At 41.2% G+C, this 22,781-nt stretch overlaps 1 protein-coding gene across 2 annotated transcripts in view; it reads right to left on the reverse strand.

Annotated features, from left to right (window-relative positions):
• CCDC149 (coiled-coil domain containing 149) overlaps positions 1 to 22,781 on the reverse strand; it is a 79,221-nt gene that overhangs the window by 51,093 nt on the left and 5,347 nt on the right. For both annotated transcript variants that reach the window (XM_061583199.1, XM_061583200.1), the window contains exons 2-4: positions 16,849 to 17,010; positions 16,473 to 16,511; positions 8,963 to 9,070 (exon numbers count right to left, since the gene is read on the reverse strand). In XM_061583199.1, the coding sequence (XP_061439183.1) occupies positions 8,963 to 9,070; positions 16,473 to 16,511; positions 16,849 to 17,010 (309 nt within the window). The remainder of the gene's footprint in view (positions 1 to 8,962; positions 9,071 to 16,472; positions 16,512 to 16,848; positions 17,011 to 22,781) is intronic.

The following is a 22,781-nucleotide window of genomic DNA, read 5'->3' on the forward strand; positions in this document are numbered from 1 at the left end:
TACTTAGGATTGTTTTTAACTTTTATCTATTTCTTTTTATTTGGAAGTTGCCCTGAGTTTGATTTTGTCACAGATTGTCCCTGAACATCCAGTTTGAAGAAACACCTTATATAACTTGTGGCCCATATATTGTAGGAATCTCTGGGAGGGCCGCAAGGCATCTTAGTGCAAAGACCCCACTACAATCCTCCCTGATGGGTCCTTGTTACCTATGATTAGCCATCCAGTGCCAGGGAGGCAGTTGTAGAGCCTACAACAATGGTGTTTTTACCACTCCAAATGGTGGCAATACTTACTGTATTTAAGATTAATTTGTGTAGAAAAAAAATCATTTCAAACTGTGAAAAGTTTCCTGTCACAAAACATTCAGGCCATGCCTTCCCAGTCCCTCCAGGAAATTCACGAACCATTTACTGGGATGGTTTAGGAAGATTGTTCCTTTTACAGCAGAAATAATTTCCAGTGTTATGAGGCTAGCTGTTTTGTGACACAGTTTTAGCTAGTTTTTTACGGTGCGGTGGGAACTAAGAAGGAGTTCTCATGTACTAAAGCACAACACGGTAATGAATATTAACACACAGCAGTTTCCAGGATTGCTTCATAATACAAGGAACAACACACACCCCCCAATCAATCTGCTGCTCCTACTCAAAATAATATTTCTCTACTGGTGACTGAGAGCTATTTAGCTGTTCTTCTACAACAGGGTTTCACAAATTGTGGTCCATGAACCACCAGTGATCTGCAAGCTTCATTCAGATGGTCCATGGCATGTCCACATTGAATATTCACACTGATTTTTAATTGTGCTTTTATTGCTTATTTTATTTCTTATATCGTATTTTATTGCATTACAATTTGAATGCTATGGAATAGAAATGGTAATACAATAAGAAACAAAAGAAGCAATAAAGATACAATTAAAAACCATACAGCATCTAGCATAGCACATCCCACTTGCAGAAAAATCATTAGGTGATCCACCAAGAGGATCAACAGTTTTCTGTAAGGAAAAAAAGTTTGGGAACCACTGTTCTAGAACACTCCAGATTTTCCTGTCTTCTCCGGTGTTCTTCAACCTTAGTTTCCTAGATGTTGTTGTACTACAACTCCCATCATCCCCAGCCAGCTTAGCCTGTAGCTAGGGAGTATGGGACTTTTGGTCCAACAACATCTGGGGAACCTAAGTTGAAGAATACTATCTAGACCAGCCTTTTTCAAAATGCAGTATTAGATTAGTGCAAACACTTTGATTTCTTTAGTACTTTGCATTTATTGTCTAAAACACATTCTCTCGGGGGTAGCATGAAACAAAAAATACCTTTAAACCTCAGGCAAGCTGCATCCAGTAGCACTTCTGGTAGTGTGTGTCAGTCTTGATAAGAGACTGTGATCAGTCATAAAGTGAACTACCTTAGAACTTGACTTGCCTGCAAGCTGCAGTGTATGCATCACCACCATTCTCTTAACTGCAGTCACAAAGTGTTCAAACAGACTGCCAGAAAATGTTTTTGGATGCTTTGTAACATTTGAGATGCACCAAATAAATGAAAAAATCTGGTTTTGGATTTTAAAAGAATAGTATGTAATTAATTTGCTTTTGTACTTAGTCTCTTGAACTTGTGTTTTTTAGCAACAACCACAATAGTCATTAGCTAAAACACATCTCTCTCTCAATTCCCAGTTTATTATTACCAAGAATAAAGCAATTGCACAACTTTAAAAAACACCATGGAAAAACCATGCTTCTGCTCCTATTGATAGATGTGCCTAATGAATAATTTCCCCTCCTCCCCTCATGGCCCAATTTGCTCAGGGAAAAACAACTGTATGAATCACACACATGCAGGCAGAGTTCATCCATAAAGCATCTTTTCAGGCTGCAAAAGCAGCTGCTTGCTCATCTCTTGCCAAAGGTGACACTGGCAGAGACCATCTGGGCATTCAGCCCCTCCACTTTGGAAAAGACAGAAGCACAACTATCAAGAGGACACAGAAATTATTATTTGGTGTGCATGCATGTTTTAATTATTATTTCAGTGCTTTTACCTATGACTGCAACAAAATTAACAATCTGCCACCACAGCAGGACTTGCTTTGCTAAACCCAATGGCTCAAGGAACCAAGTCTAGAATGCCTGCCACTAAAACTAAGTGAAAGTAAAATATAGCTGGCTGGCCAAGCAAACAGCTCCAAACATGTATTGGTTGAAATTCAGTTGCCTTGGATTAGCTATTAACTAGCCATTTCTTAGGAAAGCAAACCCACATGTAGGGAAAGTTTTCTGGTGTCTTTTCTTCCCCCTGCATCAGGTCATAAGAACATAAGAAGAGCCAAAGGCCCATCTAGTCCAGCATCCTGTTCTCACAGTGCCAAACAGACACCCATGGGAAGCCCACACACAGCACATAAGCGCAACAACACTCTCCCCATTTGCAATTCCCAGCAACTGGTATTCTGAGGCATAGTGCCTACAACAGTAGAGGTAGAACACAGCCATTGTGGCTGGTAGCTATCATGGCTAGAAGCTCCAGTCTGGCACAGCAGAGGGGACAAAATCAGGTCCCTCATCTGGCAATGGGCTGGTATAGGATACACTGGATTCTCGAATGGCCCAGCTCCACCCCCTCAACACCCTGTTTAGAGGCCCTGAGAGAGTTACCATCAGTCAGAGGACTGGCGGCAACAGACTCCTACCTGCTCAGGCAGATATCTGGCCTCTACCGCAGGCCAGCGGAGAGGGGCCTGCGCTTCATCATACCACCACAATTCTAGTCTTCAATATCAGAGGCCTAGAGGTGCTTTCACACTGCACTTTATTCTGTTATTCTGACGATTTCTTACCTGGTAACTTGCGCATTATATTTGATCTTTCACACGACGCACAAGCTAGCTAGCACAAGCCAGAATTCTAGTGGAATGTTGTGGAAGTTTAGTGCAAATTTCCATGATAAATGATACCAGAAATAATCCCTTAGCTAGGCCAGGAACCCAGAAGAAAGCTGGAGTTTTTTGCTTAGCTGCAGCTGCTCACATGACAGGCATCCCAGCATGCAGTGCGTTCCCGCCCTTTAGATTTTTTTGTTTTGCCTGACGAACGCAGTATTCCGGCATTGGCACAGATAGCAGCAGCATTTCCCACACACAACCCTGTCTTGATACAACGAAAACAATTTAAAAAGTCAAATCCTAAAGGGAGAGGGCTTGCATGATGATGGGACGAGATCTTAGACCTCCTACACAGTGGAGAACAGTGCGCATGGGTGAGGGACAAAAACAAGCCATTTGAAAGACTGTTGCTCGAAATGCCGGTATATCGGCTGACAAAGCTGCTGTTCCTTATCCAAACGGAGCGGGATAATCCACGGTTTCCATATTCGGTTTGTCATCTGATAGTCCTCACTTTGCCTTTTAGTTTGCTCTTTTGCTTTTTTGCACCCGCACACCCAGCAGTAAGACCCCTACATTCTTTTCGTTTTCCAAGCTCCGCCTCTAAAACCTTCCCCTATCAACCAAATGGTCAGCAAAAAAATTACGTATGCTCCTCTCCTTTGCAACAAAGGAGTTCTGCCTCTGAAGGAAAGGCTGCTGGTCGGTTTCACGCCTGCCTTGTTTGTATTTCTCCCTTTCCTTCCCACAGAGAATGAAATTGACAAAGCTTTCAGGAGCAGGCTTGAAACCAACTAGAAGCCCTCCTCTTGTTTGCATTTGCAATATTACACTTAAACGAATGTATGCTTTTCTGCCTTTATTGATATTTAAGGAGATACACATGCTGGCAATTGCACTTATTTCTCCAAAAAAGCAAGAAACATGTCACACCCCCTCCTTCTCCCTTTCCTTCCCACCCAGAATGAAAGAGCAGGCTTGAAACCGACCAGAAGCCCTTCTCTTGTTTGTATTTGCGATATTACACTTAAACAAATGTATGCTTTTCTGATTTGAAGCAAAAACCCCAGCAAGTACAATGAAATTGACAAAGCTTTCCGGAGGCAGGCTGAAACCGACCATCCCCCCTTTCTAGCTTGCTGTGCATTGCAGATCTCACCCAGAGCGGCCGCCGAGTTTGCAGGCTGGCAAAAAATAAAATGCATCTGCGCAGTAGTTGCAGACCCCCCCCAACACCCCACCATTGCGATGATTGGTTCAATTTTCCTGGGCTTATTCTCGCATATGTGCAAAAGTGCAGATACGTGATTGGCTGGAATGAGGAGACGGGGCAAGGGGAAACGCCCAAGAACCGCCCATCAGCTGTAAAGTCTATGGTATTGCATCCTAACTCCTGAAGGCACAGCGGATGATTCCCGATTTTAAACAGCAAATCGCATTTTTGCCAGTATTGCAAGGAGCGGATTTAACCCGCGAAAATGCATAACAGCACGAGACGTGATTTGGACGACCGAAAAATAATGAACACACATAGCGGGCGTGTCACACATTTTGCAGTTGTCTGGATGAGCCTGCAATCTGCCCCATGTGTGAATGCAGCCTAGGACTGCTCCTTTAGAACATCAGCAGGGAGCGGGGGGAGGATTGTTTCTCTAGTTTGCTTTTACTTGACCAGAACTATGTTAGAGCACAATCAGGAAATACTGTCTCTTCCCTCACAGCAATACCATACAATTATGCTGAACTTATTTTTTCTTGTTCTGATTTTTTAAAAATTTCTTTAGTTTTTGGAGTCTATGTGCCCCTTCCCTCTCCAGGACAGGAACACATTGATTATTCTTTTTAAGCAGCCAAAAACTATCCCTCCTTGGGATTTCACATCATTGACATCAGATTTCATCGCTAAGAATAAAGCCTGTTTCTTTTTCTTCTGTAAAGCCTCAAGTAAATGAATTAAACTGAGATAGCTAAAGGTTAAAATAAAGCAGGCAGCTTATACAAGTTAGTAGCATTCAAGTATTCAGAGGTTGTGGAAGTCTAAAAGCTTTGTGGATTTTGCCTTGGGCAGGCATTGCTGATATCAACAGCTGCTTCTCATCTATTTGTTCTCCTATCTATTAATATGTAAATAAATAAAAAGATGTGCAATAAAAAGCAGTGTTTTTATGTTCAGTGACTTGAGATTTTCATACATAGTTCAGGGAAGACAGAACAAGGTGTGGCCCAGTTTGCATGTCACAGCAAACCATGGTTATAGTTTACTGTGAACACACCTATCTGGGTTTTTTTTTTTGCTCCTCTCTACTGGGGATCATAGTTTCTTTCTCTCTAATAAACCTGTCAGTAAGAACAAAACTTGGCTACAGTTCATGGTTTGTTGGCTACAGAACAGGGAGAGGGAAAGAATGAAGTGTGTGCGATTCACTTATGCACAGTAAACCATGGTTTATAGCTTACTGTGATGGGCATACATGGCTCCTGGCTATAACCCTTAGGGCTGAACACATGAATGCAAAAGAGGATTCACTGTGTTTCACCTTGAAAATTAATGCCGGTGTGCTTCTTTGTATACAGTAGGGCCCTGCTTATACGGTGGGTTCCGTTCTGGATCCCCGCCGTAAAGTGGAAATCGCTGTAAAGCAGAACCCCATTGACATTAATGGGGCACGTCATGCAAAAATGCCGCAAAAGCGGCTTTAAAAGAGGGGAGGAAAGCCGCCACATTAGCGGAACACCGGTAAGCGGAGCGCCAGTAAGCGGGGCCCTACTGTACATACAAGGTTTTAACTCATGCAAGGACTTTCACTTTGAGACATTTTCTAAACAGAGACTCTGGGAAAATCCAAAAATGCTGAATAAAATAAAAAAAATACATTTTAATCTAAGTTATTTATGTAAATGTTGTAATTTTTATATTAGATGATGTATTTTTATATTTGTTATATTGATCTGGTATTTTATTATTGTATATATTTCTATGTTTGCCGCCCAGAGAGCTGTTTGCTAGTCGGGCGGGATATAAGCTGAATAAAATAAATAAATAATAAATCTTATATATATGAGATACTAGCCAATACTAAAACCATCATCATAGAAAGCAATTTATTGTCGAACATCACACATTTCATTCAATTTGATAAAAGTACTGCACAGCAAAACTATAATAAATGTAATCAATGTAAGCTAAGACATTAATCTTGTTCACACATGCTGGGAAACCGTGGTTTCCTGTTGTTGTTAGTCAATTTTTCACAAAAGTGTCTCAAAGAAATGACTTGCAGAAACAACATACCACCTAAAATGCTCACCCATAATATGCCTAATAGGGCAGTTCCCATTTAATCCAGCCTACTAAAAAGATGAGCAGAAAAAGAGGCCAGAACATATTTAAGCATCCTCCAAATTAAGGGTCAAAAACCTGGGTGTCTAAAAACAAATAACAATAGTGCCAGGCATTGCCCCCCTGAGGAGAGCATTCCACAAATTGGGAGCCACCACAGAAAAAGCCCATTCTCATGTGGCCACCCTCCATACCTCCCTTGGAGGGAGCACACAGAGAAAGGCATGTTGGGAGAGGTAGTCCTTGAGGCTAATGATTTGGAATGCAATCCTAATTCCCTGATACTGATGGCTGGAGGGGTGTTGAGATTATGCATAGTGTCTTCTCCGTAAGCAGCAAGGCATGCTACTGGTGGAGGGGCTCTGCTGCAGTAAAGGCCTCAGGTTCACCAAGGCTGGCAATAAGCTCCCACCAGCAGTACAACACACTACACTTGATCTTAGCCAAAAGGCCGAGAAGCAGTAGGCAGCAGTAAGTCCCCAAATGGGGTATTTCAGTGTGAGCTTCAAGTGCTCTGTGTATCTCAGGCCTCAGGCCACTCAGCTACACAGTAACAAATTAAATAACACCCCCCCCACACACACACAACTCTTTTGTAACTGGCAGAGCTTCAGATGTGAAGCTGGAAGAGCTTCAGATGTGCTGGTGGATCTCCTGCCCCACTGTCCCGTCCAGAGCTGGAACCACGAGACGGAGACGCGGGTGCAATTAAATCTTGCTTTATTAGAGTAATGGATACATCTAGGACATTGCGCTTCATATAGAAACCTGCCTTACTCACTAGAAACCCCTAACTACATTCTAGACATGCTCTGCGGCGCGTGAAGGAAGTTGACTCAGCGACTCCCCTCTTTGAGAGGCCAGCTTATGTAGGGAATGTTTTCGATCGTAATCTCTGCCTCCTTCGTTAAGTCCTGTCTCTGCCCTGTCCGTTTCTCACGGCGGCGGGCACAAGGCGAGGGGGGGCGTGTTTCCGACAGCTCGTCAGAAGACGAGTTTTCTTGGGTTGCAGGCTCAAGGTCAGGAGGTGGTGTCACGCTGGAAGCATCCTGGGAACTGCTTGGCAAGGGAACTGCTTGGCTGGTACAACCTCTGGAGTGTCCCCTGACGGGCCCTCGGGAACGACTGGGGGCGGCGCACTCTCCTCTACAGAGCTTGCGCCAGCCGTGGGAATTGGCTGGAGTTCAAGTTCACTGCTCCCCCCAAGGCCCCGAGCAGACTCAACGACTCCTTGGTCTTCCACGTCTTCTGGCAGCTGAGGCGCCTGAAACTCATGCCTCTCCCCTCCCTGCTCCTTCAGGGAGAGCCGAGGCTCAACACCCACTGTTCCCCAGGTGGGGATTGGTTTAAGGCCACCTAGCTATTTATGGCATTGGCCAATGAGGCCTTTCACCAGAGAACTCTAAGGTGCGCACCTCTCCCTTGTAGCCACTATAATATACCAGGTGTCTATTTTCATTATGTGATGTAAAAGTTCTAGCTGTATTGATGGCTCATTCACTCATAAAGTCGGCAACTAAAATGTACTGTTTAATCTTCAGTGATCACAAGAGTTACAAAAACCAATAAACACAATTGTCAATAAAGGAAACATTTTATAACCAAAACCAGTCCCCTTGCAGGAGGTGTGAAGGAAGTCACCATTTGATGCCACAGCAATGATCACAGGAACTAGGCCTCAGCTGTTTCTGAGACCAGTTTTTACTCCCCATCTCCAACTCATTCCCCGAAGTGTCACAACCCACAGCAAGAGTTCTCCCTTCCTTGTCCCTAACCTGCCTTAGATTGTTCAGATTAGCTTTAAATGGAGACAAGAGTTGCTGCTGTTTAGGTTCAAGAGAGAGAAAGAATATAAGAGAAAGGAAATGCAATTGGAGCCTATTTACATTTTCTCAGGTGCCATTTCTGGGACACTCAGAACAAATTATATTTGGATATGTTGCTTGTTTAATCCTTGAAACAGTAATGGTGTACCAAAATATCAGCTCTGATGTCTGTATTCTCCTACCAAAAAGTGACATTCTGCAAAAGGTAGCACAATTTTGAAGACAGAGAATGCTACACAGTACATGGGTAGTAAATCTGCCAATTGAGAGTTTGATGACAAATTGGATATGGGTTATCAGGCAGTCAATAGATTAAACTCTGGAGAAGATATAATGACTTTTTAGACATTTTCAGACTTCCTGCCTGTGAATACAACACACACAAACCAAAATGTGAAGGATCCACCATAAGGAATCAAAACCCATGTGTGTGTTGTGTGTGTGTGTGCACGCGTGTGCGTGCATGTGAGAGAGACTTTGGGGGGAAGAGCCTGTGAAGAAATGTGAAAGCCTGAGGGAAAAAAACCAGAAAAACTCAGAAAAATGAGGGCTCCCCCCCCCCAATTTTTCCATTTTTTTCCCTGGGCCCTCACCTCTCTAGGCAGGATATACATTTATAAATAAAATATAAGGGGATGCTGAGATTTATAATTTGGATTTATAATTTGGATGTTGGAGATTTAAGATCTCCAACTAACTCATACACAATAATATCAAAGGCACAGTGCAAAATTTGCATATATGTTATTGGTTCTTTTTGAATATCTCTAATTTATACAAAGATGGATCACAATCTGGAAAACTGCAGGTAAAACTGTCTTTGGTTTTGATTTTGCGAACTAAATACAAGACTAGATTACTTCAAAAATGACAACTATTTTTCTTTCAGATATAATTTATAGTATACCTTGTTGTCTCCTTGGACTTCTCCCAGTCTCTGCTGAAGTTCTTTGATTTCATCTCCCAGATGCTTATTTTGATTCCGAGAATGATTCAGGAGTTGGGCAAGATTAGCCTAGGAAAATTGCAAAGTTTCATCAAACAAGAGTGTGTCTAGAGATGGATTATGAGGTTTTGATGGAGAAAAATCATTAAGCTTTATGCAGTGCAGCATTTGTATATAGTTTGACTGGTGGGGAGGGTATCCAAATGCTTCATTAGGCCAAAAAGCATCATTCCTATAACTAAAATTACTGCAAAAATAAAATAAATCAACCATGTGTACATATAAACTTTGAAGACTGTACATAAACAAAGACAGATGGCAGTATAAATATCGTTTGATACCACAGGGAAAAAATCATGCCACACGTTATTTACTATGAGGGATTGAGACCAGTAGTTAAATATCATAAGGCCATAATTACAGTGAAGAAGTTTATGAAAAGTAGTATTGTTTACATCATCACTCACTTAAAGTGCACCTTATCAGTAGGTACAATTCACTGGGAAGTTCTCCTATGCAAAGCTCCCTGGAGCTACACAGGAATATTAAAACACATATTTGCACAGCTCTCATTCACTGGGTTTGAGCCAAAAGTGTTTTTTCGTGTGCAAAAGGCATCTTCCGCCTCAAGTTAAGAGCACTTAAGAAAAGAACAACTTGCTCTTGTGCAGCTTCTTGCAGAAGTGGAAGTATGAGAGCTACTATACAACTTTGTGCATCTTATGCAAATCCCAGCCTCCTATTCATTTTCAGAGCCAATCACCTGCACTCCTGATTTGCTTGCCATGGTGAACTAAAATTGCAGTTTGCAAACCTGCTTCTAAGCTTGGTTGCTTTAGAGTTGACCATGGTTACCAAAACTGGAGGTACACTAACCAGTGTTCACTCCAGAAATGACAGGAAGGAATTGTATTTACAGCTGTTTTTCTCCCAGTTTTAGTTCTTTAGTCAACCCACTATTATTTATAAAGAATTATTGGCAGTAAGTATACAGAGTTATTTTGAACATTTCAAGTACGGTAAGTCCCATAGTTGTTATTTAGAAAAATTCTCACATATATACTTATTTTTATATAATAGACAACGACCATCCTATTTGTCCGATGCTCTCCCTTATAAAGTCTATTGTGATTTCATGGAAACTGCTTTGACACAGGAGCTACCTGATGCTATGAAATTCACCCTGGTAAAGAGGCAAGGGGGCTTCAACACTTTGCCCCCTGCTACGGTTCCAGTCGGGTTTGGAAGCCTCAAACCTGCTATTTGAATTATGGGGAGAGCTCCCATTGGAATAAATCGATCTTGAACCAAGGTTTCAAGTTCCCTTGCTTCAAACAAGCCATAGTTATTGTCAGTTCAGATTAAGCAATGCAGCGTATTAAGCAAAACTGCAAGTAAAAAGGAATTCCTCATCCCTGCCAATGCAGTAAGAGAGGAGTGAATGCTTGTGACTTGCCATATTTGTTTTTTCACATCACACTTACTATGGTTAAGCATGAACACAACCACTGTAATGTGGTGAGAACCATCAGAAAGACAGAATATATTTGAGCAATGAGGTCGGAATCCAGACTTATCATTGCTGCAGATAATTTGTACAACTCAGGAAGCCAGATTTTGGCTGAACATCAGGAAAAAATTCATAACTGTTAGAGCAGTACAACAATGGAACCAATTGCCTAGGGAGGTGGTGGGCTCTCCAACACCAGAGACATTCAAGAGGCAGCTGGAGAGCCACCTGTGAGTTATGCTTTAAGTTGGATTCCTGCACTGAGCAGGGGGTTAGACTCAATGGCCTTGCAGGCCCTTCCAACTCTACTATTCTATGATTCTATATGAGACCTCTTAGCAAATATAAGCCACTGCACCCTGCATCTTTCCTAATGCCACCTATATTGCAGAGTCATCCACAACGACACATTCATAAAACCTTCCTCCAATTCATGAACAAGCATGTTACCAGGCCAAACTTTCCAAAAGCAAACAAACAAGAAAAAGGATTCATGGATTCATATGCAGTGTCTGCTCTTTGAAAACATCTGTTTATTTTTTTTAATTGTGTTTTAAATTGTTTTTATAAGATCTGTTTTAAATTGTATTTGTTTTAATGTTTTTAGTTACTGTAAACCGCCCAGAGAGCTTCGGCTATGGGGCGGTATACAAGTGCAATAAATAAATAAATAAATAAATGTATGAGCATAAGCAGCCTCACAACTGTGCAATATTTTTTCTGGGCTGCCTTGCAAGTAAATTCTCAACATGTAAGGCCTCATCTGGTATCAAAAGTAAGTTATTTTGGTCAACCAATAGTCAGAAGCCTTTGGGGAGGTAAACTGACATAAAGGTAAAATGACATAAACCAAAGTACATTTGCCATATGGCAACTTGATTCATTACCCACCCGAGTGGAATCTTAACCAGTGAGAAGAAAACCAATATCATACTCCCTAAACCACCCACTACCCTAAGATTCAATTCCTTTAACAAAGTTTCTGAAATCCTGCCACAAGTTATTTTGCTTCAGACTACTGTGAGCAGAACAAACAGTAACAAACTTAATGCACCCTTCAGTCCTCCACACAAAAATCTTAGCTGGCCCACAGACATTGTTATCCCATCCCACAGCCCTATTCCGTAAACTAGGTTTTTGGGCGAAGGGGGAAACCAGATGGGCAAACGTGAGAGACAACAGGATGAAAACCATTTAGACAGAAGTATTCAAACCATGCTTTAATCTCTTAGAAACATAAATTATTTTCCAGTGCTTAAGATCACATCTCGAGTTAGACAACTGGAATAAAGAACAGGTAAAAAAATCTGATGAAACATCAAGTACACTTCAGAGGTATGATTGATAGCAATTTTTATTGCAATTTCTACTTCAATGGTTTTGTATGATTGTGGCACCCAGCTTAATACAGTAAAACCTGCTTTGCTTAGTAAGAGACCTGGAGCTCAACACCAACCACAAAAATTGATGATATCTGCTAGCATTACATTTTTGTTGTAAAAACAAACTTTCATGCATTAATTTTCAAGTGATGAAAGATCCCTGTCACAGTCTTTTCAGACAAATAAAAAGCTTCTGAACCTCTAAGAAGAATATTCCCAACAAAATACATAATCAAGCCAAATAGGTACTGTAGAGAAAGTAAACTCACCAGTAATCATCTGATTTTGTAAGAAATACAATTCAGTGAAGAAAGGCTAAAACATCATTAAATAAGGTGTCCAAACACATTCCTAACACCTATGAGGTGATGAGCAGAAAGAAGTAGACAAGGTTTCGCAAAATAAATTTCCTATTTTGAACATTTTTAAGAATGTTTAGTTATTTATTCTATTTAATTTATATCCTGCCCTACCTCCTGAATGAGCCAGGGCAGCAAGTCTACAATTCAAAAAGAAATGAAGGAGAGGATAGACCAAGTTATTGGTCTCCACTTCTCACTTCCTGGAATAGCAAGAAGCTCCAGGGGAACGCTAAAATGTTTAGTTTCTTTTGAAAGAGGAAGCACTGGAGACTTAGCATGCTTTACAAGGACACCATAAATATTTGCTTTAATTACAATGCAAGCAGGGCATGTTGTAAACAAATAGACATTCCTACAGTGGACAGCAAACTCACAAACTTTAAATCCTACTTACCCAGATGTGTTTCATCTTCAGCCCACTCAGCTCTAACATATTCTCTATGTCCCAAATAAAATGCACTCCAAATTATTTCTCTGCCCCTTCTTGCGAGCTAAAAACTGCCCCTTTCCGAAACTCAAATTGGTATTACAATCCAAAAGCAGGAGAGAGATTTCCTGGTATCAGGAGAACAACTCCTGCTATTAGCTCCTATTATTAGTAAATTTGTGAAACATTAACTAGACACCCTAGACTATTCACCCAAAAAATGATGGTCTCCTAGCATCCATAAAAATATTTTTTCTAGGTGCTGCTTTCTGCCAATCCACTGAACTTTTCAGGATTAATACTTGTACGACTAAGCCGTTGCACAAGCAAGGAGGGGGAAGTCTCCTAGTTAAGAAACCCATACATACACAGAAGTTGTTTCAAAACTCAGGGTGGTATTCAATGCTAGTCCTGCTGAAAGTACACCCATTGAAGTTAATAGACATGACTAACTTAAGTTCATTAACTTCAATGGGCCTACTATGAGTAAGATTTAGTTGAATACAACCCTCTGTTTTATTTATTTATAACAATATTTATATACTGCTATTTCATTAAAAACATCAAAGCTGTTTAGAACAAGTTAAAAAGAACCACCGTGGAATAAAAAAATTCAAAATACAATAAAAACAAAATGGTTGCGAAAAGAGCATCTTCTTAATTGCCTGCATAAGCCGGGCAGAGCAGAAAAGTTATCAGCAGGTGCTTAAAAGTTAAAGCAGAAGGAACCTGCTGAATCTCTGTTGCCAGAGCATTCCAGAGAACTGGGCCAATGGCACTGAAGGCTTGATTTTGTGTTGATGTCAAATGAGCCTCTAGAACTAAATGCTATGTACAATGTGGATCTGCCGGCAAAAACTGCAGTCTTGTGTCTCATTCTCTCCAGTCCCCAGTAACAAGTAGTGGCGCTATTATCCTGTGTCATCACAACTGTGCATTTATTTATTTTATTTATTCTTTAAAAATATTTATATATTGCTATTTATTAAAAACAAAGCAGTTTACAGCATATTTAAATACATGATAAAACCATATAAAAAATTTAAAACAGAAACTAACTAATGAACTAACTATTGCAAAACAATATAATCTCAACTGCCTGCATAAGCCTAGTGACACAGAAAAGATTTCAACAGGAATCAGAACAGGAAGTGCCTGCTGAATCTCTATTGGCAGAGCATTCCACAGAACTGGTCCGATGACACTATAGGCTCGATTTCTTGTTGTTGTCAAATGAGCTTCCCCAACTCGGGAGATGAAGAATGATGCTCCTGCAAATAATCTCAGTGACTGAGCTGGGATATAAGGGTTCAGATAGTCTCTCTTTATGTACCCTGGACCTAAGTTGTTCAGTGTTTTTTAAATTAATACAAGGACCTCGAACCTGGTTCAGTAGTGGATGGGAAGCCAATGCAGATGTTTTAAAAGTGGTATCACATGTCGTCAGCCACATGCTCCCATCAGCAATCTGGCCGCCACAAGCCAAGTTTGTAACTGGAGCTTAACCCACAATTTCTAGTTATGACAGAACACGTCTTTCCCATTCTCAGACCTAATGAAAAATTGTGGCTTTAACAAACCCTTTGCATTAGACACATGAGAAAGTGGAGGAGGGAATGTAGGCACAACACTGGTCCTTTGTCTGATAAACCATGGTTTATTAGACCAAGAAGGCTGCCCTGAATTGACCTCTATAGAGTTTAAAATATTATATTCAATCAAATTCAAAGCTTTACTTGATATTTTTGCAATACTTTTAAATATTTTAAGACATAAATCAATAGCATGTACTTCCATCACATTGCTTGAATTTTAAGGGGGAAAATTAGGACACTGAAAACTGTTGATATACTAATTTTAGTATGCTCAAAAAACTGTGATGACATGGCAAATCTATCCTCTAATCTACTCAACAGAGTAGATCAATTTCCAGATCTACAATAGATCAACAGAGTAGATCAGTTTCAATTTCCCTGCCACTGTTGGCAGAAGTATTTGCACTACTTCTTAGATACAGTTTAGATTGTGGCAAACCTGATTCAGAACTGTGTGAGTCACATTCTCTTTTATTACAAGGTGATTCTACATGAAACTGGGTAGAAAATTCAAAGTGTAACAGTGTGAGCACGCTTGCTCAAATTGCTGAGAATGGAATTGTTGAGACCAGTTCTCAGCTCTTCAAATTACACTATGCTGCAAACTGATCAAGAAGATGTCCGGATCAATTTGCAGAGGGGATGATTCAACAGTCTGCTTGTGGGAAAACAGCTGCTTGGGAGCAAGGGGCCCCTTCTTCTTCTTCTACAGTTCTCATATATTCTTGACTGAAGAAAAGTACACTCCGATCTGGGATGGGCATCCTTTCCCACTAAGCACACAACTTTGGCACGATGCACATGGAGTGCTGAAGGTGGCACCCACCTAACCAGCCAACTCAGTCGAATCAACCCAGGAGATCAATTGGATGTCACAGCCAGGTCACTCTCACAACTGCAGGAAGCCCACGTGGAATTCTTGGAGCTCAAGAGTCCTCCAGAGAGGGTGAGCTCCCACCCACCCAACAGTCATTTTCCTACAAGCAGCCTGTGAAATAATCCCTCTGCAAGCCAATTGGGAAGATGTGCTGATCATTTTGCACAGGGGGTAATTTGAAGGACAATTGATGGGAAACTGCTGCTGCCCTTCACCATGGAGAATCCTCATGCCCCCAAGGGTTTCCTGAAAAGGTGGATTTTTCTCTCAGCAGCAGTTTTGCCAGGAACAGCTATTCCTTCCCCCTTTGTCAAGTAGTAAAAGGGAATATTTGTGTTTTTAGTCTGTGTGCAGTATGCTCTTGAATCCCTCCTTAACTAGCCCACATGGGCAACTAATCATGCTTCATCCTTCAATGAAGCAATACATTTTTAGAAAGGCCTTTTTTGTGGAAGAATTCCCTCCCCACCAACCACAGTATGAAAGACTGATATTGAAACTAAGCTGATTTTAAAAAGCAGTTTAAGACACCACTGGTGGAGAGATCAGCTGTTTAATGGTGAGGACAGGCCAATCGTTCACTAAGCTATCACAAACATCTTTCCTAAGTCTCAGCAGGTTTTTGGATCCAGCCTCTGTGAGGTACTGTACACAATGAAACTCTGCAAGCAGGCTTTCTCCTTCAAGCCAGCTGCTACCCTGCACATCGCTACATGTATTTCAGGTCCAGCAAAATCAGTATTTCAAAGAATATTTCAAGTCCTAAAGTCTTAATGCTGTGGCTCCAAGATACCTCAGGGATCAGCTTTGCCCACACACACACCATTGCAGGTTTGGATTACCAAGGAAGCCCTGCTTCAAGGCCCTGGTAAGCGTGGCATGTGTGAGATCAGGGCTTTTTCAATCATGGCACCAACTCTGGAGTTTGCTGTCTAGCCAAAACTCGTCACACCTAATTTCTTATGGATTTTAGTCAAATTGCCCAAGGCCTTTTTATTACAAAAGACTTGGGAGTGGGGGCTATGAACTGACCTTCTGGGTATTACATTATTCTGCTTTCTAAATGTTTATTGTTGATATTTAACTTTACTTGGTTTTACACAGATTTTTGCTGAACTGCCTTGAAGGTCCAATTCAGCTGTAACGGCAGAATATAAGTTTGAAATAAAAAATGAATAAGTCAGTTAGTGGGAGTTAAATGCATATAACTATGTGCAATGTTGCAATCAAAATAACTTAGTTTAACAGTATCTTTTAAAAAAAACCAATGACATAGAACAAGAAATTATATGTGCATGCAGGCAAAAATAAAACCTACCTGTCTTCTTTTTTCAGGAGGAAGAGATGGGTCCCCATCCTACAAAAAAGGGTAGTTTACATGTCATTGGGGAAAAAATACAGGGCTTTATAAAGTAATCCAGTTTGCATTAAAACATAATTTAGTGAAGCACTACAGTATTGTAACCAATGTATTAAGAGGTTTAGACTGTGAGCTTGTTCAAAGGTAGAAGCTGTTCCTATTTGTGCTTTCAATGACTGCATAATTAAGACATAATAAAAATGAACAGTAACAGCATCATAAACACAGAACTGAAAAGATTACAAGAAAATGTTTTAACAATGCTCACTGAATTACAAGAAAAGGATTTCATATCAACAAATATTAACAGAAAGTTATCAAGCTAATTACATACAATCAGCTCCAGGTATTTCTTTTTCAGTGACTGGTGCTTTTCTCGTAGTTGATTAGCCATAAGCTTGTACTGGTCCCTTTCCTGTTGACATGTGTCCAGCTCCTTGGAAAGGATTAGTAGTGCTTCCTTCTTACTTTCTAGCTTCCTCTTGCATACCAAATACTGCAAGAAAGTCAAGGCAAAATTCTTGAAATAAAGCAAAACAAACTGGGAAGATGCATTGTCTAAAAGTGCTACTTTGAGAGGTCATTCAAGCTGCTTCAAAGAAACTATGGGCTGTGTCAGGTTCTGGTTAAAGATTACAACATTCAGGATGTAATCCTGTACCCACTTACATGAAAATAAGCCCCAATAAACTCAATGGGACATTTCTAAGTAGACACACTTAGGAATGCACAGAAGCTGCAATTCTATGCATACTTATTGGGGAGTAAGCCTCACTGGACACAATGGGAATTAGTTTTCTGAACCCTAGTTCCCTCTTTCTATTGGTCAAGGCACAGGTCATGAAGAAATATTAATGCATTGAGCGCTATCCAAAAGTAGCAAATACTTCCTTATAAGAGCCCTTTAAAGGGGATGAAAAATCATACCAGGCTAATAAACATCAAAGAGGACAACTCCACCATGGATTAATTTTATTACTGGCAGCAGCAAAGTTGAATTTCTGCCATAAACCTTCTGGATTATGATACCTTGGCACTGCCCTCAATAAAGCAACATTATTGTCCTTTTATATACAGTGACATTTTAAGAATGGACAATTCCCTGATTAAAAAGGAATCTGGAATCTGAACTTACAAGATCTGAACGGGGTGGTTCATGACAGATGCTCTTGGAGGTCACTGATTCATAAGTCGCCATAAGTCGTAATCGACTTGAAGGCACATAACAACAACAATAAACTCTGGACAGGAAACAGCTATATACTAAAATGGTTATGACTCTGAGCTGTAAGTTCAAATGTCACCTCTACCACAGGCTCAGGAGACAGCCTTAGGCAAGTCATTATTCTCTCAGCCCCAACTTCCTATCTGCAACATGGGGAAGGGAAATTATATAGAGAATGTCCCATAGATACCACTTTCAGTTTCCTGGGTAGCTCTAACTATAATTAGTCATGAGGTCTGAACTGGCAAACTACAGTTAGTGCTTACCCTCCAAACCAAACTAGCAAACCCATTTCAAAACATGGTTTCCCATGGTTAAGGCTAATAGGAAACTGAAAGGCAAACACAAGAGCACAAGAGCACGTCTGTGCCTTATATCCGAAAAATGGTTGTTGGTTTTGGTTTGGGGTTTTTTAAACAGAATTGTCTAAATTTAGACCTTGTGTAATGGAGAAAAAAAGTGCCACCAAAGAGCACCACCTTGGCTCAAAACTTTCCATTTTGTCTAGAAGGGTTAGCTAGTAGCAGATGGCATGGTGGGGCTTCACTGCCCCCCCGACCTCCCTCTGACTGTGTCACTGTTGTGCACCTGGACAGATAGGAGGAAGGGGGCAAGGCGGCAGTGAGGTGGTACAAACGCACCAGGAGGAGCACCGCACTGGTGCTCTATATATTCTATTAGATTATTTAAGACATTTATATACCGCTTAATCATTTGCGTTTTCTAAGCAGTGTACATAAAAACAAGCCATACAGAAACTCAGGTATACAAATAAACTGGCATGGATCGTCTAAGAATCATTAATGTTTCATCTCTCACTGTTTCCCAATTCAATCAAGGCAACACTGTTGCAGTGCATTCGGTATGGAGCAAATGCTTTGCATTTATGTATTATCCGTGTACATGATACCTTTCAGAAATACATATGCAACGCAGGCAGGTCCCTGATTCTGAGGAGCTCATAATCTTATAGATAATACCAATTGAGCTGAATTCTCCACCTCAGCCTAAATCTTCCTCCCATAGAAACCTCTGCCCTCTGAAATCACCTGGTATAGTGGTGAATTTTGAGGTGCAGGAGCTCATCATATTAGTGTCCATAGCCACACCCCCTAGCAGAGCCCAGAAATTAGGCAGATATGTTGATCCATTATTATTAGAATCAGCATGATTGCAATCCTATGCATAGCTTCCTGGGAGTAAGTGCCGTTGCAATCAGTAGTGCTTGATTACTTCTGGCTGCATAGGTTGGGTGAATTAGAAATACAAACAATCTTGCAAAGAAATGTTAAACTACTAGCATGAAGTAGTAATCAATCAAATAAAAGTAAGTATCCAGCCTCTGCTTGATTATTTTCTTTATACACCAACTTCCTCTATGCTCGTCTCTCACTAACAAACGTGAAAACTTCATGGTCATCTCATTTGCTTGCCAGAGCAGAGACATCTGTCAATTACCATGGAGCACTGGCAGATGACATGGTTGCTCCTGCTCCAGAAAAAGTCCTGCAACTGTGGTCCCGTGGTCCCCCTCCACTACACCATTGAATACCTTGCTCTATGTGCCTCCCACCATCACAGATGAAGGAAATGGCTACACAAGCACGATTATACATTTCTCACACACAAACAAAAAATAACTCATCACTGTCTATAAAGAAAAGAGGCATGACAAGCATTTTAACAAAATTAGGAATCTGCAGGAAATTGCAAGGGAGAAAGAGGCAAAAGAATCATTTGCCACTTTATCGCTCCATTTCCCCAACACAATTTAGGGTCCCTTCATTTTTGTAACAATAATTCAGGAAGGACTGGGCACAAGATGAAAGCAATGGAATTGGGCTGTGATCCTCCTCCCCGTGATCACTTTAGAGGTGAAGCACCCCCAAAACTACTGTTGCGCTAGGGAATTCGGTTCAGAGGCATCATGTCACAGGGTGCATGCCTTCCAAAGGCTAATCAAACCCCCAACTGGTCACTAGAGAGGTTTGACTATGTTTAAGGGAAGCAAGTGGCTTCCCTTCACCTAGCAAAACGCCCTGTGCCAGCTGGATGAAGGCCAGCGTCTGTATGTTACCTTTACTGTTAGGAATAGTCCCCAGTGGCATGAGGGAAGGTACTTAAGCAACCTTTGCTCCAGTTTTGACTGGAGGTAGATTATTTTCTGTGTGGTAGGTCTCTACTAGAGAGACCCTCTCCTACCCTATCGACCCCCCATGTTTGTACCTTAAGTAAGCAAACACAGACAATGTACATTGCAGATAGGCATATAACAAATATTATTCTGGGGACCTTAATATTTCAGGAGTTTATGATTCTCTATGAACATGAAGATTGCTCCCACTTTACTCCTCTACTCTTCTGTGTATATTTTGGAGTCCCTGACCATGTGTGTGAGTCTGAGGGGGGGCTGCTTGGTCTGAATGGGTATGTGTGCTCATGTATATGTGTTTGGGGTACCTGGGGTATGTGTGTTTTGGGGTGGGGTGGTGAGTATGGAGGCAGAGGCCCCCCAGGAGACTCAAATTTCTTTTATCACTTTTTCCAAAACAAAATATTAACAGTGGCTCATCTACTCTTCTCTTTTTTCTAAATACCCCCAAAATATTTTTGATGGCTGTCTATTGACTTGTATCTACTACTAATTTACCATCATTACTTATGATTGTGACTATTATTGCGACAGGACCACAATCAGTAAAGACAAATATAATACATTATTGCTTTAACTACTTTACAAACTGTTGTCACTGCTTTAAACAAAATAGAATGAGAAAGGTGACATTACAGGGAGGTGAAACAGCTGTCCTCTGTGTCAAATGGTCGCTATTTATCCATAGCTATTTTTAGTGTCAAATCTGCTTTGATCTCATTAACTCCTGAACAGAAATGACCTCATCATCTGATAAAGCCAGGACATTTGTCAAGTTATTAGAAAGATACGCAATTATAAACTTCAAAAACTAGGATTACAGTGTCACTGATCAGCTTTGGCCCACCTTCCTGCAGGCTACTTGTCTTCTTTCACTTCCCGTAGACTTTCATCTTCCTTAGCTTTCTAGCCCATTATAGCTCACAGTACCTGCAACTTGGCACAAAGGACTGACAGAAGTCAACCTAGTTGTAAGGTTATGGAATATAGTTCCACTCCTCACTACAATTAACATATCCACTTCCTGCTACTAACTGACAGATTATTATTATTTTATGCTAATAGTAGGGAGGCTCTGTCCCCCACTCGCTTCACTCGCCAACCCCCACCCCCAAGCACACATACCCCAGACACCCCCGAACACACATACACCAGGCACTCTTAAACATACAGGCGTGGGCGCTTGTGTGCACACACACAGGAACGCAGAAACACACACTTGGAAATACACCCCCTAGGCACTCACAAATGCCCCCCAGGCACCCCACTCCGCTCACCACCCCCACCCCACAATTCGCCCCCGAGCCTCCAGGCATTGACACGCGCTAGCCACCATGGGCCTGCTAACACTCCTTGCCTGTTTGTGCTGCGTTGCTGCCCCCACTGCAGCTCTGCATAGCCTACATAGGCCATCTTCCCACCCAAGGCATTTATCTGCTTCCCACCCAGTCTGCCACCCCGCCACTTTCCCCCAGCCACTTGCCCTCTCCCCTAGTGCTTGCCTGCTTGCTTCACACCCACCCATTTGCCTTGCTCGCTTGCTCACCCCGCCCAACCCACAGCCACCCACTCACCTATCTCTCCCTTCACCCCAGCTGCCCCACTTGCTCAGTCACCTGCCCCCCCGCCAGCCATCCTTGCTTCCATCACGCCCTTGCTTCACTTGCCCCACATTGTGTCCCCATGTGACATGGCCTGATGGCTTAGGAAAATATTATATAGTTAGATAGAAACAAAAGGTCTGGATAATAATAATCCTAAGTAGTTAAAGAAATGCAATACTCTCCAAGTTTTAATGTCAAAATAGCTAAGGACTGTATCACACTTGATGATTCCCAGTTGAATCTGTGAGCTAAAAAGTTTGAATTTGTGTTGACAGGAGGGAATGATAGGGAGATACATGGGGGGGATTCAAAGTTGAAGCTATGTGTGTTGGAGGGGGTGAACTGGCTTGAGAGCATGCATGTCCTCCAGAACCAATCCCTCCCCTTTAAAGCACAAGGCAGGGAACTTTACTGATATTTGTGCTATAACAGAACTAGAGCTGAGACAGTCAGCCATCTCTAAAACAACCCTTTCCCCATCCCTACCCCATATACAATCTGCATCACACATTATATTTTTAAAATGCTCATCTAAAAATGTGACATTTGAATGTGACAAGCAATTATTTGAAAACATGTCTCATATGGGAATATTTATCAGAAAGACATTTGGTGGCAAACTCAAATTTGATGCAGTATAGTGTGTGAAATGATGCTCAGAAGATGCCTGCAATAAACATCTACTGTGTAAGCAGAGGGGGGTTGTAGCTTTTGCTATATTTAATCATTTGAACCATTGCCTCTAACCCTGCAGTCAGTTTAGTGCATATGAAACCTTGTGTGGCACTTTCGTAAGAAGCAGCTGCAGATCTAAGCTTTAAACAAGAACCATTTCCTCAAAGAGCTCATAAAATTCAATCATCCAGTACAAAACAAGTTTTGAACCTGGTTTCCAAAAGTTTGCTTTATCACAGTGACATCAAGTGCCAGGTCGTTGGACCAGCAGAATAAATAGACAGGAATAAAAGTAGTGGGAAGAAACTGACACCCTGATCTTGTGCATGTTTATTCAGAAGTAAATCCCAACAAGTATATTCCCAAGTAATCCTATGCAAACTCACTTGGGAGTATGCCCCATCAAACTCAGCAAGATTTACTTCTGAGTAAACACTGGTAAGCCTTTACATTTTCATCTAATGAATGATAACCCTATAGGCAAAGAAAGCCACTCAAAAGTGTGCCGTTCCTGTTTTTCATCTCAATTCCTACTCTCATTTTGTTTTGCTTTGTTCCCAGGTAATTTACACTTGAGTAAATTTCCACTTAGTAATATGATGCATATTTTT

Source organism: Rhineura floridana, chromosome 9 (genome assembly GCF_030035675.1).
Source record: "Rhineura floridana isolate rRhiFlo1 chromosome 9, rRhiFlo1.hap2, whole genome shotgun sequence".
In the NCBI taxonomy this organism is placed as follows: Eukaryota; Metazoa; Chordata; class Lepidosauria; order Squamata; family Rhineuridae; genus Rhineura; species Rhineura floridana.